This window comes from Mastomys coucha, unplaced genomic scaffold, assembly GCF_008632895.1.
Source record: "Mastomys coucha isolate ucsf_1 unplaced genomic scaffold, UCSF_Mcou_1 pScaffold8, whole genome shotgun sequence".
Classification (NCBI taxonomy): domain Eukaryota; kingdom Metazoa; phylum Chordata; class Mammalia; order Rodentia; family Muridae; genus Mastomys; species Mastomys coucha.
Genome location: NW_022196914.1, coordinates 78,383,075 through 78,400,563, shown reverse-complemented (window position 1 = coordinate 78,400,563; position 17,489 = coordinate 78,383,075). Strand labels below are relative to the sequence as shown.

Here is a 17,489-nt window from a genome sequence, read left to right as displayed (position 1 = left end):
GTCCCTGCTCCATAGTTAATCTCTGCAACTCCTTCCGTGGGTATTTGGTTCCCCCTTTTAAGAAGGAGGGGAAAACTTCATGAAGAGAATGCCAATAGCTTCTGCATTGATATTCTTAAGAGAAACTGGTCCGAAGTTCTTTTTCTTTGTTGGGTCTTTGTGTGGTTTAGGTATAGATGTAATTGTGGCTTCATAGAACATATTTGGCAGTGTTCCTACTGTTTCTATTTTGCGTAATAGTTTGAAGAGTCTTGGTATTAGGTCTTCTTTGAAGGTCTTATAGAATTGTGCACTAAACCCAACTGGCTTGGGGCTTCTTTTGGTTGGGAGACTTTTAATGACTGCTGCTGTTTCTTCAGGGTTATGGGACTGCTTAGATGGTTGATCTGATCCTGATTTAACTTTGGTACTTGGTATCTATCTAGAAAATTGTCTGTTTTGTCCAGATTTTTCAGATTTGTTGAATATAGGCTTTTGTAGTAGGATCTGATATATTTTTTTTTAATTTTCTGTTTCTGTTGTTATGTCTCCCTTTTCATTTCGGATTTTGTTGATTTGCATACTTTCTCTGTGCCCTCTCTTTAGTCTAACTAAGGGTTCATATATATACTATGCCCAACATAAAAAAATCAATGCATATAAATTTTATCTTAAGCCACATTTTGAACATGAATTGACTCTTTTATTTTTGGACAAAAATAAGCCAAGAAAGGTAACAGAATATATCATTTGTCAATGCCAGTAAATTATCTCCCCTAAAGACAACATTATATATTTTACTAGCAACTGCTTTTAATCTGGCCATAAATGTTTTAAAAATTAAACAATGCTTAAAATCACAATTTTAATAGCAAGTTTTTATTTTTAGTTTAGTTTTATTATTTTATTATTTTAAAATTTGTGTAGTTTTGTGTCTCTCTAGGCATGAATGCACATGTCTGAAGACACCAGAAACATTGGAAGCCCCTAGGAATGGAACTACATATTGTTATGAACTACCAGATGTGGGTGCTAAGAATCAAACTCAGATCCTCTGTGAGAGTAGCACACTCTTTTTGCTGCTGAGCCATATCTCTTCAGCCCTGCAAATATAAATTCTGTGCCCCCTAAGTGCCTTTAATTTTAGCATCTATTTTAGCAGGAATCTTGCAATGAAATGAGCAGCTCTCAGCCTCTGTAGCCAGACTCAGCACCTGATTATATGGAAGCTGCTGACATAAAACTCCTAGAAGCTTCAATTTTCAGACTTCACAGCTCCCTGATTATTTTAGTTCTGTTCTTTTATCATCTGTCTACAGATCTTTGACAACAGTGTTTATCACAGTAACATTAAAGCACTCTGACACAAAGTGGGTGTTTTTTTTCTCAACTTTTACATTTTTTCATTATTTTTTTTGTTTTTTACAGAAACCATGAAATAACAGGGATGTTTAAATCTCACTCCATCCTGTGAACAAAGCTTTTAGGACTGAGTCTGTATGACAGCCAGGAGAGCTTATTAACCCCAAGGGTTGTGTGGGTTTGTCATTGTAGTAGGGTATTTTCAAGTACAAGTTTAAAATAAAAGAATGATCTTACATCACTTCTTTGAGTTCTAACTGCCTAGTAATGATCCTTAACTTAAAGATGGAGCAAGAAGTTCAAATTCTTACTCAAGGATGCTTATTGTGAGCCAGAAGAGTTGAACAATGCTTAGATACTTAGAGAGCTTCAGTCACATGCTGGTCACCTCTTTCAGCAACTCAGTCAGGCAATTGGCTCTGAAAAAGAACTCACACATCCAAGGAGAAAATTGGGTGTGGTATTTTTCAGGAAACTGCCTCTTCCTAAGTTAGCCACACAGAAGATTTGGTTCTATGAGTAGCCAAATGGAAATGTATAAAGCTGCATGTGCACATGTTTTAATTTTTATACTCTACCAACATGATGATTATTATGCTCGATTATTTAACTACAAAAATGTATCCAATTAGAGCTGAACCCTTCATGCAATAGACATCAGGACAAATTCCACTGTCACACCATATATGTTAAGAAGCAGGAAGGATATACTATCCCTCTAGAGTCACATGCTCCTAGCTCAAGGAGAGTTTTGTTTAATGGATTGTGCCAATGAAGGAATATCATCCTAATAATTGTCCTCACTCATTCTCAGATTGGCTGCTCCTAAGATTACTGATTATGTAGTATTAGCTGCTCATAAATTCATCTGGAAGTATGAGACCAGACACTGACCTCTGGAGTCTGTGACCCAAACAAGCATTGCACTGAGTTTAAGTCTAGGTTCCTCTGGAAATGAAATTTGCTGACAGGTGTAATAGCCCTTTCCACTGGAAAGACTCATACAACAGATCAGTTCCCATACAATTCATTTTGCCATGATTTAGAAAATTCTGCTTGTTGCACATAAACTACTAAATATAGGCCAAGTATTGGAATAAAATAGTTTGTAAGATTTCTATTACAGGACTCCAATATGTACTCCATAAGATATAAGTTATATACCAGTCTCCCTTTAAAAATATGTGATATTTACTGTTAATTGTGTGTATGTATGAGTCTGTGCAGAGGTATGTAGGTGTGCATACAGGTGCTTCCTGCAGCTAGACTGACAGATAGCTGAGAGCTGCCCAAAGTCATAGGTGCTGGAAATATAATTAGAGTCCTCTCTCTGTCTCTCTTTCTGCATCTCTGTCTCTCTCTGTCTCTGTCTGTCTCTGTTTCTCTGTTTCTCTCTCTCTCTCTTTCCCTCAAGAGAGTTAGTGATGTGTTTATGGGCAAAAATCTCTTGTTGCACAAATTGGACAACTTGTGTCAAGACCTCCAAAATCCAAATGAAAACAGGAACCATAGGAGAGTCTGCAATTCCAGTGCTCTATGGGAAGTTAGAGGCAGACAAAGAGTCTCCAGAAGCCTCAATGACCAGTTTGCCTCAAGGAAAATACGTCAACCCAAATGAAAGGGAAAGTCAAGGACCAACACCCAAGTTTGTCCTCTAACAGTTGCATATGTGCTTGCTCAGATATGCACATCTACACACATACACAAACATCTCCCTGTGTCTCTGTCCCATCTGCTACTGTCTTGTCTGTGTCTGTCCATCCGTCAGTCAGTCAGTATCTTCTCTTCTCTCTCTCTCTCTCTCTCTTCCTCTCTCTCTCTCTCTCTTTTCCTCTCTCTCTCTCTCTCTCTCTCTTTCTCTCTCTCTCTCACACACACACACTAATAAACTGATTTAAGGAGATGCTATAGTGACAGATCAGTGGATAAAGTGATTGCTGTACAATCACGATTATCAGAATCAGGTCCCAGGAACTCATATGATGATCTGTAGTGCAAGCCTAAAACCCTGTGCTGGGAAGCAGAGAGAAGCATACCTCTAAGTTTGATGAGAAACAATATGAACTAACTAGTACCCTCAGAGCTTCCAGGGACTAAAACACCAACCAAAGAGTACATATGGTGGGACTAATGGCTCTAGCAGCATAAGGATAGCAAAGGATGGCCAAGTCAGTCATCAATGGGAGGAGAGGCCCGTGGCCCTGTGAAGGTTTTATGTCCCAGTGTAGGGGAATGCCAGGACCAACCAGTAAGCAGGAGGGTGTGGGGTGAGGACCAGGGGGAGAGGGGAGGGAACAGGGGCTTGTTTTAGTTTTGTTATTTTATTTTATTTTATTTTTTGGGGGGGGGGACTTGGAAAAGGAGCTATTGTAAATAAAGAAAACATCTAATAAAAAAAAGAAACCCTGTTTAAAACTAAAGGTGTAGAGCTATAGAGAAAGACATCAGATGCTGACCCCTGATTTGTACAGGTGTGTTATAGGTATGCACGCCTGCACACAGATGTATATCCATGCATACAACACATGCACACACACACACACACACACACACAAATAAAATAAAGAAAACTGACTTACTCTATATGTATGTAATTAGAACATACACAGAGAAGTATAGATAACAGAACCAGTCACTATAGCCAGACTTTCAAAACACTGCAAGTGCATAGATTTAATGAGGAAATAGAAGCATTTACAGAACATTGGACAACTTATTTTTTACATTGATAGTGTGTAGTTGCTAACATGAAACAGTAGCTGGAAAGATAATATATCAGATTACATAGATTAAAAACATTGATGGCCATGATAGCAAGACAGTTAAAATGAGGAACTTTTAACATAACCGTTATTCCTTTCTGCTCCCATAGAAATACCAGGAGGCAGGCTGTGGAAAGGAGCACAAGCTAAAGCAAATACTGCATGTTCCAAGGTAAAATGATGATATGTAAAATTGGTCATGACTTTCAAGATATGTATGTTTATCTGAGGCTCCTTACTCTTCCTGTGTAGCCAGGGTGTTTTATTGTGATGTGCCATTCCCAGAAATATCCATTTACATGAGAATTATTTTCTTCTTCTAGGACTTTACCATGTTCATGCATCTTTATAGTAAAATGCATGTTAATTCCCCAGGACTGTGCTAGAAAGCACATTTCCTGCCTGTGTGGCATCAGGCCTAGGATCTTGCTCTTAATACAAACTCTGGAATGATTTGAATGCTGCCAATCCATGTGTCACAATCTCAGTAGTAAGGTGCAGAAAGTCTTAGAACTATTAGACAGCCTCCCTGTCTGTGGTCATTCATTATTGTTCACTTTTCTTTCCTATGAATCATCCCTGACAATGGTACTGAAAATCGGATATCCTTCCAATCCTTATTTCTGGGCACTCCTAGTTCTTCCTGTACCACTTTTCTCCAATGCTTTATTCGAGTTTATCTCCGTTTTTAATGACTTAGTTATCATCTATTTCTTTCTTTTAAGACATAAACTTAGTAGGACAACACCGTTTATTTTTCATTTGTAAAAATTAAATAGAAAAGATTTATATATTTTTATTTTTTGTGATGGTTTTTTTTTTCCTGAATGTGTGTATACCATGTGCTCCTGGTATCCTTGGCAGACAGATGAAGACATTAGATTCCTGGATTTCTTGGAAGTGTAGTAACAAGCAGTTGTGAGCCACTGTGTGAGTGTACAAACTTAACCCAGGTCAACGATAAGAGCAGTAAATGCTCTTAACCACTGAGACATCTCTCTATCCCTAAATTTTTATTTTTAAAATCAAACCATATTCACAATATCTAGGGTATTTCTTGATGACACATTTCACATGAAACATGAAACAGCTGGAAAGATAATATGTCAGATTACATAGATTAAAAACATTGATGGCTATGTTAGCAAGACAGTTAAAATGAGGAACAAGTAATAAATTTTATTAGTTAATGGACACTTAAACAAAGAGCAAAAATAATAGGCTGGTTTGAATGAATATGTATGTATGTATGTATGTGTGTGTGTGTGTGTGTGTGTGTGTGTGTGTATACACACACACACACACCTATGTATCAAGAATGTTGACATAAGCAAAAACAAAAACAAAAACAAAAAACCACAGTGGTTAAATAGTAGGAGTTCCAAACAACATAGAAGTAACAATACATCTAAATAGATAATTAGATATTCTTCAGATGTTACCATTTGAACACCTCCAGCTAAGCATCCAGTTCCTAATAGAAATGTGTAAGCTTGATTAATTAGAAAAATCTGTTTGATAAGATCCATGCTCCTGAATATAATTCTCAATAATTACATATATAATAATTACAGATTTTTAAATCTGGTGTTAAGAAACCTGTGGAAAATACAGTTACTCCAACTTGATATTTTCAAATTAATCTGAGTTTTCTCCTTGTTTTTTTCTGAGTTACTTTATTTCTTCTAATTCAAATCCTTTTTATTGTGTAATGTGCTGTCTTATAGAAACTAGACTTTCAATGACAGTGGCATGTACCTATAATCCAAACATTCAGGAGGCAGGAGGATCTCCACTAGTTCAAGAGCATCTTGGTCTGTATAATAAATTCTGGAATAGCCAGAATTGTGTAGTGATACAAAAATAATAATGTATAGAAACCAAGAAAGGTAGAAATAGGGAATGTGAAGGAAGAAAGGAGAGAAAGAAAAGAGGGAGAAATATAAAGGAAAGAAAAAAGCATTGCCCACCAGTAAGAGAGTTATAGAAAGAAATGCCTTTGCCCATCAGCACTGATGAGGGTACTTCTCAATCCTATTTGTATAGGGAAGATTTTATCACAGTTCTTTCTTCTGAAATGATAATTATCAGAAGAGCAAAATATGTATTTAGAAATATCTCTTACTCAGATATGAATAGAACTACTAAAGAACCCTTAAAATTTTTAAAAATTGTTGTGTACATACTGTGAGACAATTCCTTGTCATGCTGGACCAATCTTTGTCATGCTATTTCCATAGACACTTCCACCTTCTAAGGATGAAACTTCCAAAGTTGACACTCTTTTCACAAAGAATGGTACTGATCATAATGGGAATGAAAAAAATAATTAACACTTGTGAGTTTACAATCAGGAAAGAAGCTTGCTATTGTAAGTGTTGGAGAGGATATACACCTTTGGCATTCAGTTTTATGTGAACACTGATGACATTCTTCATTATCACATGTGGTTGTGTGAAACCCCATCACTGTGACACTTCAGAGACTGTCCATGCATTTGTCTATCAGAAGACGTCTCTCTTTAATGCCTCATACTTTTCCTGCTGATAGCTTTGCCTCTGTGTTTGCCTGTTTGTTTGTGGGTATTTTTTTGTTTTTTGTTTTGTTTTGTTTGTTGGCTGGTTTGTTTTTGATATAGGGTTTCTCTGTGTATCTCTGACTGTCCTGAACCAAGTTGGCCTCAAAATCAGAAAGCTGCCTGCCTCTGCCTCCCAAGGGCTGGGATTAAAACATGCACCACCACTGCCCATTGGGTAATTTTTTTTCAATAAATAAGGCACATTTTTGGCCTATATCCATCTGGATTCCCTTAACATTATCCTTTCCCAGTAGCCACATTGTTCTTCATATAAGGTGCTTAGGATTTTTGATGATGTCATTAACATTGTATGGGTCAGAAGGAATAAAAGGCTACATTTGAAATATGCATATACATGGATCTTGTTTTCACCAAATTTTTTTTCCCAAATTTCCTTTATTTCTGAGCCATTGAAGTTCAGGGTTGAAGTTTACACCTTCTGCTTCAACCAATTTCAGATTAAGTCCTTCTACTTCTTTTTAATTTATCCATATTTAATGATTTAATTTAGGATGGCTATCTTGGCTTGAAATACCCATTTGGGGTATATTTTAAATAAAGCACTTGACTATTTGAGTAGTTTTTTTCATACTATAAAAGAAAATTATGGACTATGGAGAAAGGCCTACAGGAGGGAGATAATCTGTAAGAGTATACTGAAGGAAAATCAGAAAGGCATGTGAGGTTGAGTGATGTCAGCTTTCAGCCCCCACACAATTAAAAACCTTCATCTCACATAGTTTAAAGCAATCTCCCTACCAGGTTAGTGCTATGATTGTACTTGCTTTTAGAACAACCCCTGTATGCAGCACAGGACAGAAATGAAAGCTAAATGATGCCCTCAGATCTACCTCTGATATTCATCTATGTCATTTTGCCTCTTTCATGGGTCTGAGTTGGATGGCTTTTACAGTTTATATTTCCCATGTTCTGAATTGGTTTACTTTGGAACCTGAGGCCTGTAGATACTATTTTTGAGTTGGATATCAATTTGTGGCCAGGCTAGAAGGAAATTAACTGCAACTGTATGTTAGAAATACAGATTAAAAACTGAAATGTGCAGACTATTTTCTTTCTAGTTGGTGGCCAGTGCCTCTTTCTATCCCCTTCTCCTATATAATGTGAAGAACTAGTGGGATACTCACAAATTTTCTGCACACATAGTGTACTTTTTCATAGCAAGCCTGTAAAGCTTTTAATGGCTTACTAATTTATGAGATATAATATTATTGAAAATATTAAAATTTTCCTTCTAGAAACTATATATTTTTGTTATTACAATAATTTTTTATATAAACATGGTATGCAGAATTGATGAATAGGAAATCGCTTGGATAGGTTTTCTAAGCTGCTTCAGGTTTAACAGACGTAACCTCACGTCTTGGGGAGACATACCAACTGAAGTCAGTTGAGTGATTATATGCCACCTAAGGCAGTGGTTCTCAACCTTCCTAATGCTGTAACTCCTGAATACAGTACATCCTGTTGTCATGACTCCCAACCATATAGTTATTTTCATTGCTACTTCATAGCTAATTTTCCTCTGTTATGAATCGTAATGTAAATATCTGTGTTTTCTGATGGTCTCATATGATGACTATGAAAGAGTTGTTTGACCCCTTAAAAGGGATCATGACCCACAGCTTGAGAACCACTGACCTAAAGGAAAAAAATAAGACTATCCTGAACTAATACCCTAAATCATTTTATAACACCTGTGGCTGCTCACTTGCAAAGTGACCACCATTTCTACTAAAATGCTTGAGAGGTTTTCTGGCAAGATCAAGATTTCTACTGGACATTTTCACACATCCAGTTGACATTCAGATTTATGATGAAGTTAACAATCTATAATCAACTGACTAAAAATGCTATATTGTTTGACAAAATTCCCTACCTCTCTTCCTCCTCTTTCCCTCCCTCCATATTGCCCTCTCTCCCTCCCTTTCTTTTGCTAACAAATAATCTTTGTCATCTTTCTAGAAGTCCAGTCAAGTTTAACATAAAACACTGAGATGCAGGTAATAATAATAATGGTCAATATTCATTTTTAGTATAGAGCATGACAAAATAATGTAATAGGCTTTTGCTTGTATACTTTTGATAAAGGCTAATATAAAGATAACCCACTTTTTGCCATTATCCATGTAAGAACTTCATCTAAACAATCAAAAATCAACACTGTTTATTCATAAAAACACAGTGTTTATGTAACCATTCATCCCAATAAAAAGATGTGCAGTATCAGTACAGGAGCATGGTTATTTTTGCCTCTCAGAAACCAAAAGTATTTTCTATTTTAAGTCTAGCTTAGTTCACCCTTTCAATGTAAAATCCATACTTCTTTCATTCTACATAGGCAGATTCTATGAAACTGTGTATGTTGATGCTTTCAGATCATCTGTAGACCTTTTGGGACAGCATGTGAGCTATGCACATGGCTCTGACATGACGATTTATCAGATTGAGGAAATATGCCTTGAAATTAATTTTAGTTAACTCCCCAAATGAGATTGTAGTTGCCAAGAAGAGATAAATCACCATTTTGAATAGTTATATTAAATTGGCACTGCCTCTGAAGGCTGTTGTTGATTGGGAGGCCAAAAACATTTTGATTTATGTTCTTTTGGGGATGTGCCTAGCATCTTATGATTACTCTGAGGAACACTATGGCTGCACCTTTCCATACTTTTATCTGTGAGTCAATATGGTTAATATATATCAGAACTTTGCAAGAGAGGTATATGGGAAACATACTACTTTTGCTGTGTGAATATTTTGTGTAGAACATGCTATTTATCTTCCTAGGTTCAATACTTTAATTTATATATCTGAATATCATACTTTCATCAATTAAGAACTGCATATTTTCTCTAGAATTTTGTATAAGACACTGGCAGTACAATTTAAAGGAGTTGAGCAAGCAATGTTTACTTTTAAATACTTAGAAACACATGCCTCCACCACATAAATTACTAAAAATAAATGACACTATACATTGGGCAAACCAATTTTGGATCTCTAAAATGAATTATGTAATTACTTCTTTCTCAAAATTATGTCTCCCATTTCTGAGGGATTTGCCACAATTTAACTGGAAACTAGAAATTATTTTAGGAAAATACATGTGTGCCTACAAATATGAATTTTCTTCCAAAAAAATCTTCTTTTAATCTGACAAAAGTTTAACTTCTATTTGGGCAAAAGCCCATTAGTTCTACTTAAGAAATATGAATAGGGACTGAAGAGATGGCTCAATTGTTAAGAGCACCAGACGCTCTTCTAAAGGACCAGGCTTCAATTCCCAACACCCATATGGGAACTCACAACTGTCTGTAACTTCAGTTTCAGGGGATCTCATATTCTCACACAGACAGACATAGGCAAAATACCAGTGTACATAAATTAAAAATAAATACATGACTAAAAACAAATAAACAAATAAATAAGAAAAGAAATAAGAGTAACTACATCATTTTAATAAATCTAATAGAAACACAAGTGGTCCTTACTTTTGAAGAACTGCTGTATGCATCAACTTTTGTAGATATGTCCAGTAACATTGTCTGCTCACATCTTATAAGAACAATTATAATTATATATTAATGAAGAGCTAGTTCACATTGAGCTGAATGATCATTAATGATATATTAGAAATAAAATATCACCAAGGAATGGCTATGCTTGATTAGATATTGTTGCCAGTTACCGGATACTACCAGTTAGTTCTGACAAACTAGCTTCCTTTGAATCTGCATCATTTCCCTGTCCTATATTCTAATTCCTTTTTATTCTTGGTTCTTCTTGCTCTTGTCTTTCACTCTGTCCTATTTTCACATATGCACTGCTGCTAAGTTTTTGCTTTTCCAATCGTATCCCCACTCTTTGGCAAACCAAGGGTCTTTCTTCAGACTCAGCCTCTTCACAAGTGGTGTGAGGTAACAGATAACCTTCGTTCTTGCTCTGTCACAAATGAATTTTATTTCTTTCACATTAGCAAAACACAGATTTCATCATGTAACCTTTGATTGCGCTACAAAATTAAGATTAAAGTATAAAATTATAAAAACTTTGGCTTGATAACAAAAATGGCTTTTTAGGGGGGTTTAAATGCAACATTACCCTTTCAAATGCATTTTCTTTGACCTATAATACATTCTAGCTTCAATAAGATGTGAATATTACCAATCACCAGTATTCTGATAAGCATTTGTATTTTAGTAGCAAGTTTCATTCTTCACTACATATAGATGCCATATTTGAATTTTACTTTTTCTACATCAAGTATCTCAGATGTAAATTAATATAGACTTTCACACATTTTCCTATAATATCATCTTTAACAAGTCTCATGATGGGCCAGGGACAAATCTTGTCAAGGCTTCTTTCAAGTCTTTCAAGTCTTCATTTGTCACTATGCACCAGCTCTTGGCTAAGGAAAGTGGGGTAGGATCATGTTGAGATAAGAGAGGCATGCTCATGTGATTGTGGGGTTGAGTCCTGTCTTAATTTAAAACAGAATACTTGGTTTATGGCTACCACACTAATTTTGATTTTTATAAAACATCATTTGTCTTGTTTTGAGTTATCTGGGACATTAAAATTTGTACATGGAACAAATATACCATTCATCTCATTCCAGATTTGTTTGGAAAATTATCTTCATTCCTCATCACCTTGTGTCACAGACACTATGTCAATATGAAGAAATGGTAGTAATGACATTTCATTGAGAGAGCTGCATAAACTGTAAAGAAGCAGAACAAAAATCATTGGCATAGCCTTTGTGCTAGAATGAGGGGATCTCTTGTGGTGATAGGTTTGTTATTCAACCTGAATATTTTTTACTGTATGGAGTAGCTTATGCATTTTATACCTGAAAGCTAAAAATGTGACCAAGGTCAAAATGACCTGATCATGAAGATATCAACACACAATAAAAATGTTGATCTTTTCTGAAGGAGAGGGGTGGAGTTCTGGAAGAGAATAGTGGTGAGGAAAGGAAGAGGATAGGGGAAGGGGAGGTTGGGAAATTGTCTCAGAATATAATATATGAGAAAAGAATAAAAATATGTTATTTATTAAAATGAGATAAAACTATTTTAAAAAGTCACTATTTTCAAGTGGTCACAGCAACTACAAATCACCCTTAAACTGATAAAAAAAAAATCTTTGAAAGAAAATACCCAACATGACCTTGAAAATATTTCAGGAACTATTTTGAATAAAGTTTAAAAAAATCTGGCATAATTTGGTCCACACATTCACCGCATGTTTCACGACAAACTTTTGACTTCAGGATTCAGTATATCCCAATACTTGATTATAGTCTGGGCATAAATTTTTCTTACAGCACAGACTTATGAATATTTAGGTACATATACCTATCATATAGTCAATTTTTGTTAGGGTTTGTGAATATTAACAACAACAACAGCAGCTGCAGGAGCAGCAACAACAACATATCCCACACTTGCATGGCATGATATAAGCTCTACAAAGATGGAGAAGATAAAAAGTGAGAAAAAGCTTAGTCATCTATTATAAAGATAAGGAAAGTAAGATCCCAAAGAGTAATTATAGTAAAATTACCAAATAAAAAACATAACTCACAAAAATATATGGAGGTATATTACACAATAATCCTGAAAAGATTTGAGGTGATTTATACTTTGAATCATAACTAATTCTGAGTTTAGTATAATGTATCTAAAAGTTGAAACTCATCATATTGTTTAAATTGTTCATAAACTGTAGGAATTATTAGAATAGCGACTGTTTTCCTTGTAGTATCCTTTAAAATATCATCTTCAGTTAATTCTGTAATTGGTAGAACAACCATTGTTTAAAAGTGGAATGACATCCACTTGGTAACCATTCACTTATGGAGAGGTCATAGAGACCTAGAAGCAGACTGTGTGTTTGAGGAGGACAACCAATTGAAAATCACATTTTTATCCTCCTTGTGTTTAGGACTGCTTCACTATTTTATCCTCATTGTGATAAATCTCATCTGATGCCATTGAAGAGCCCAGAGAAAACAGGTCATGCACATAAATAAAAATCATCCCCATATCCATTAATAAAGACATGGCTGTGTTTTGAAACTGGAGAAACACCACATACTAAAGAGGCATGGGGTAAAGAATAAAATAATCAAATTTTACTATATGAAAAAAGTAAAACAAAGAGATGATTGGGAAATCCATATTCTATTTAAATTATATTCATTCTATACCTGTAGATTATCTGTAATAACTGTATGGTGATTTTCAGGAAAAAATCCCTTTGGAGATTATACAAAGACAAAAAGACAAGCATATCTCTACTCCTCAATGAGTTAAACATTTGATTAGAGTTTGACAACAAAATAAAATATTCATAATTTGGTTTATTTTCTTTTGGATTTATTAATAATCTTAATATATATTTATATATGTATGGCTTTGAGCAAAGACAAAAGAAATGCTCTAACTCTTCCCTGGTCATACAGTGGAAAGTATAAGCTATTTTCCTATTTTCTCAGCAGTAAAAGACCATAATACAGTTCTTTCTGTACAGATTAAAACTCCATACTTGAGCCTAACTATGTACAGAGAAATAAGGTCATGTTTTCCCAGCACTGTACCTTTATATTACAGGAATGTCAATCACTTTCTCCTTAATCTAAATATATATATGTATATATATACATTCATACATATGTGTATATAATATACCCTGTATCATTTTGTTACTTTAACATATAAACCTTAGTGTTCTTTGTCATTCCAGTACAAAGTGAATAAAAATTTTATGGTTGTACTGAATGACCATGCAATTCAATTTTGCGGATGTTTTCCAATAGTGCTCAAAAAATTGACATATAAAAATATTTTACTACCAAATGTAAACCTTTAATAATTTAAAGGACTAGTGCATGATCTTAACAAGAAGATAATTTTTAAATTTAATAAAATAAAGGGGTTTTGTACTCATATGTGAAAGGTCTTGCAACTTTCCCATAGATTCTAAGTAGGCTGAAAGATCTCTCTCTTACATCATTCTCAACAGGCTGTCATTAGTCACCACCATGCCAGTAATAAATAACATCACATTGCCTAGCATTGTTTATTGTTTCACACAAGGTAAGATCTGTCAGCAATTAAGTGCAACAACTCATTTTGGTTTCATAGGTGGTAGATCCATAAAAGGCAATGTAGATCCACTTAGACCTCTTGCTTCTGCTTTTGTTCTCAGACTTCAAGGCTATCTGGAGACCCTGTCCAATAGAATGTATGGTCTTTGTGTTCTGAAATAGATCACTTGTACCTGTAATGTCAAAGACCTCCACATCAGGTCACTCTCTTGAGTTATATTAATAGGAGTCAGGCACTAGAAAGCTTGCTATTGTGTTCCACGCATCCACCACATGTGTGAGGTGCAGTAAACACACATGACCGCTAAGGGACTTCCCTAGTGGAGGCATCATGATGTTCACAGAAAGAATTAAGGAAACAAGTGAACAAACAGACAGTGCTTTCAGACAGCTCAACTCCACCCGGGCTTCCTATCACCAAGTCCATGTGAGTTTCAGCACATTTGAAAGAACAAACCTCTTGTCTATCTAGGGACTATGTAGGTTACCACATGCCTTAAGATTTACTAACTGCTTAGTTACAATATACAAAGGGCAGATTGTGTATTTCCAAACAGATGTGATGATATATAATATTTATTTCTTCACATTAACATCACAATAAACTACCAACTAACATTAAGACACAGAACACATTTAACTCCAAAACAAGCTGTGCTTTGCAAATGATTGTTTAACTGATAAGAACAGCAACTACATCAAGTGAAAGTGAAAACCTCACTTCTAGATTTAAGTCAGAGACCCAAGTCAGCCTTTTAAGAATTTGAAGAGAGGCAATTAGTGAATAGTTAGACTCTTCTAGAAGTGAGAAATACTGTAAGCCTTTTCTTGCAATGATTGATTTGAATATACTTTTTTTTTTGCCCCCAAAAGCATGCCAGGACTAGGTTCAGATGCTTGATTATGTCAAGAAGGAATAAAAGTAATGATTTTTGGTGTAATACAAGCAATTTGTAGGTTCAAGCATACAATTTTTGCATAAAATATTGCAGGTTAAAAATGATATTGTAGGTCTCAAGCCATTGCATTACATTTGAACAGTTGTCACAATTATTATGTTTTGTGAAATTTAAAACTGTAACTTTTGAAGTGAAGCAATAAAACTAAATTCTGAAACAGTGACTTTTACCTTTCTACAACACAGACTAGTTACTTTTATTAGGGTTGGAAAAGTTATTTACAGCTAACATTAACTGAGTCTTGGTAAAAGTCCAATAACACATGAAGACAAATATCTCCTCACCTTTCTCACAAAATCAGTGAACGTGTTTGAGGTTAGAGAAAGCCTTAACAGTGGCAATGTTAGTCTCCTATGGTGGCTGAGCATGTAACATGTTCCTTCACCTAACTCAAAATTTAAAGCACCAAAGTACAATTTAGAGCTATAAACTGGGATTATTTTATTGAATCCCACATAATTAACAACCTAGATGCAGAGGCACAGCTAATGAAAGAAAGCTTTGATTGGTGCTATGCTGGATCTAATTGGAGTTGCCTTTTTAAAAATCAGAGTTTTGTTTCCATTGACTCCAAGAACTCTTCATAAAAGGGAGAAACACATATATCAAAGGAATCAAGTAAAAGGTTAGAAATCAATGATCTTACAACAATATGTTAAATCCTTTAATGGTTTGAAAGAAAGGAAGACATGTAACACTGAATGTTATACAAGTCTTTTGAACTTCTCTTGGGCATTTAGATATATATATATATATTTAATTATATATGTATATATGTTTTTACATTTGCATGTAGGCCACAGCTTCTAAAATATCTTTTCAGAGTAGGCTATAGGGATCTATCATGAGATAGAATAAAATAATATCTGAGAATATTCTGTTTATTAGAGTACTTCTTTTCTGCTTTGACAATCAGCAAGAATCATAAATTCGAAGCAAAACGTGGTTTTTCTGCATCTGGGTCTGTATTTAAGACAGAGGGAGACTCTCTCTGCACAGCTGCTGGTGGCGGGGGTGCTGGAGGCACTCCTCGGTTTGGGGGGATGGCTCCCGAGGACATCTGTCGGAACAAGGTGACACGTTGTGGCACTGTGCTCCTGCTCCCTGCCTGAAGGCCAGTGCTGTGGACTGCTGCCACTGGTTGAGGAATGGAGGCCAGGGACTCGCCCACAGTAGGATGAGGTCTGGAGATCAAAGTGGAAACCTCATGGGGCAGAGAAGGCTGCGAGGCGGAGAGGGGCCTGACTTCTCTGGTCAGGTTGGTGTTATGAAGAGCTTGAGTGCTCTTGTGTACTTCATTTTTCGGTGTGGAGCTACCAGGTGTCTGTGGCTGTTGCTGTTGTTGCTGCTGTTGTTGTTGCTGTTGTTGTTGTTGTTGCTGCTGCTGCTGCTGCTGCTGAGTCTGAGGCTGAGTCTGCTGAACCTGGGACTGCTGTAGCTGCTGCTGAGGCTGCTGCATGAGTGACAGCTGGGACGCAGTGGGAGAGGCATAATGGAAAGTTCGTGTGGCCAGGGGGCTCTGTATAGGAGGACTGCAGACTGCTGTGGTATAGGAGCAGGGTGAAAGGATGGCGGAGGGTTGGGGCGTCTGTGTGCTGGGGCTGGGTGAGTGCAAGTTGCTGTGAGATAGGCTGGTTGCAGTATAGACTGGTGGAGATTGTGTCCTCATGCGGGAGGTCGGGGTGGTAATTGAAGATGTGCAGTTCAGGGCTGTCATTTGAGGATAGTTGATTGGCGGGATAGCTTGTACCATCTCTCGGTCATGCTTCACAATCTGCTTCAGAATCTCATTCTCCTGGTTATTGAAAACACCAGTGTTCAGATCCTTCTGGAACTTCTGCAGGAGAATAGAGTTTTTCTTCCCTATCAGCAAAGGAAAAATAGGCACTTAGACAACCTGAAAAAGAACTAGTGAAGCCACATGGGCCTGGCTACTCCAGGGTGACTTATGTCAGCATTAGGACTGACTTACTTGTCACCGTCAAACAGAAGTGAAATTTCTGCCTATGTATAATTTTGCATCTGCTTAGAAAGAAATCTTACCCTCTTCTTTAAAAAACAAAATAAAACAACAACAACAACAACAAACGTGCTGGGCAATGGTAGCATACCCCTTTAATCCCAGCACTTGGGAGGCAGAGGCAGGCAGATTTCTGAGTTCCAGGCCAGCCTGGTTTACAGAGTGAATCCAGGACAGTCAGGGCTATATAGAGAAACCCTGTCTCAAAAAAACCAAACCAACCAACCAAACAAACAACAAAAACAAAAACAAAAAACAAAAACAAAAACAAAAACAAAACAAAACAAGACAATCCCCCCAAATTGAAAAGAATAAAGATGGCAAAAGTAAAAACTGGTTTACAGAAGAAATGTACATGATTAATAGAGTTATTTGAGGAATAGAGGAGAAGAGGGTGCTTGGGTCAGTCTGGGCCTAGAATCATTATTTTAATTTTAAGTTGTATTTGCACGGCAAAACAATGAGGGTTAAGAGACAACACTGGAACATTTGCTTTGAGACATAATCAGCAAAAGGCTTTAAGTAGAATCGTTTATCCAATGCTCACGATTGTAAAGCAGAAAAATTCATCATATTTATGACATGGAACAGGTAATATCACTGTTTAGAAATTTAGGCTAGAAAGGAAAGAGGCTGAAACAATTGTGATTGTGAAGCTTTGCTACAGAGGACAAATTTGCTTCATCTGTAA

At 36.1% G+C, this 17,489-nt stretch overlaps 1 protein-coding gene across 1 annotated transcript in view; it reads right to left on the bottom strand.

The window, feature by feature from the left end:
* Positions 1-10,642: 10,642 nt before the first annotated feature.
* The window catches only part of Hcn1 (hyperpolarization activated cyclic nucleotide gated potassium channel 1), a 386,612-nt gene continuing 379,765 nt past the window's right edge, over positions 10,643-17,489 (bottom strand). The window contains exon 8 of the mRNA XM_031360231.1: positions 10,643-16,641. Coding sequence (XP_031216091.1) covers positions 15,701-16,641 — 941 coding nt within the window. The 3' untranslated portion in view covers positions 10,643-15,700. The remainder of the gene's footprint in view (positions 16,642-17,489) is intronic.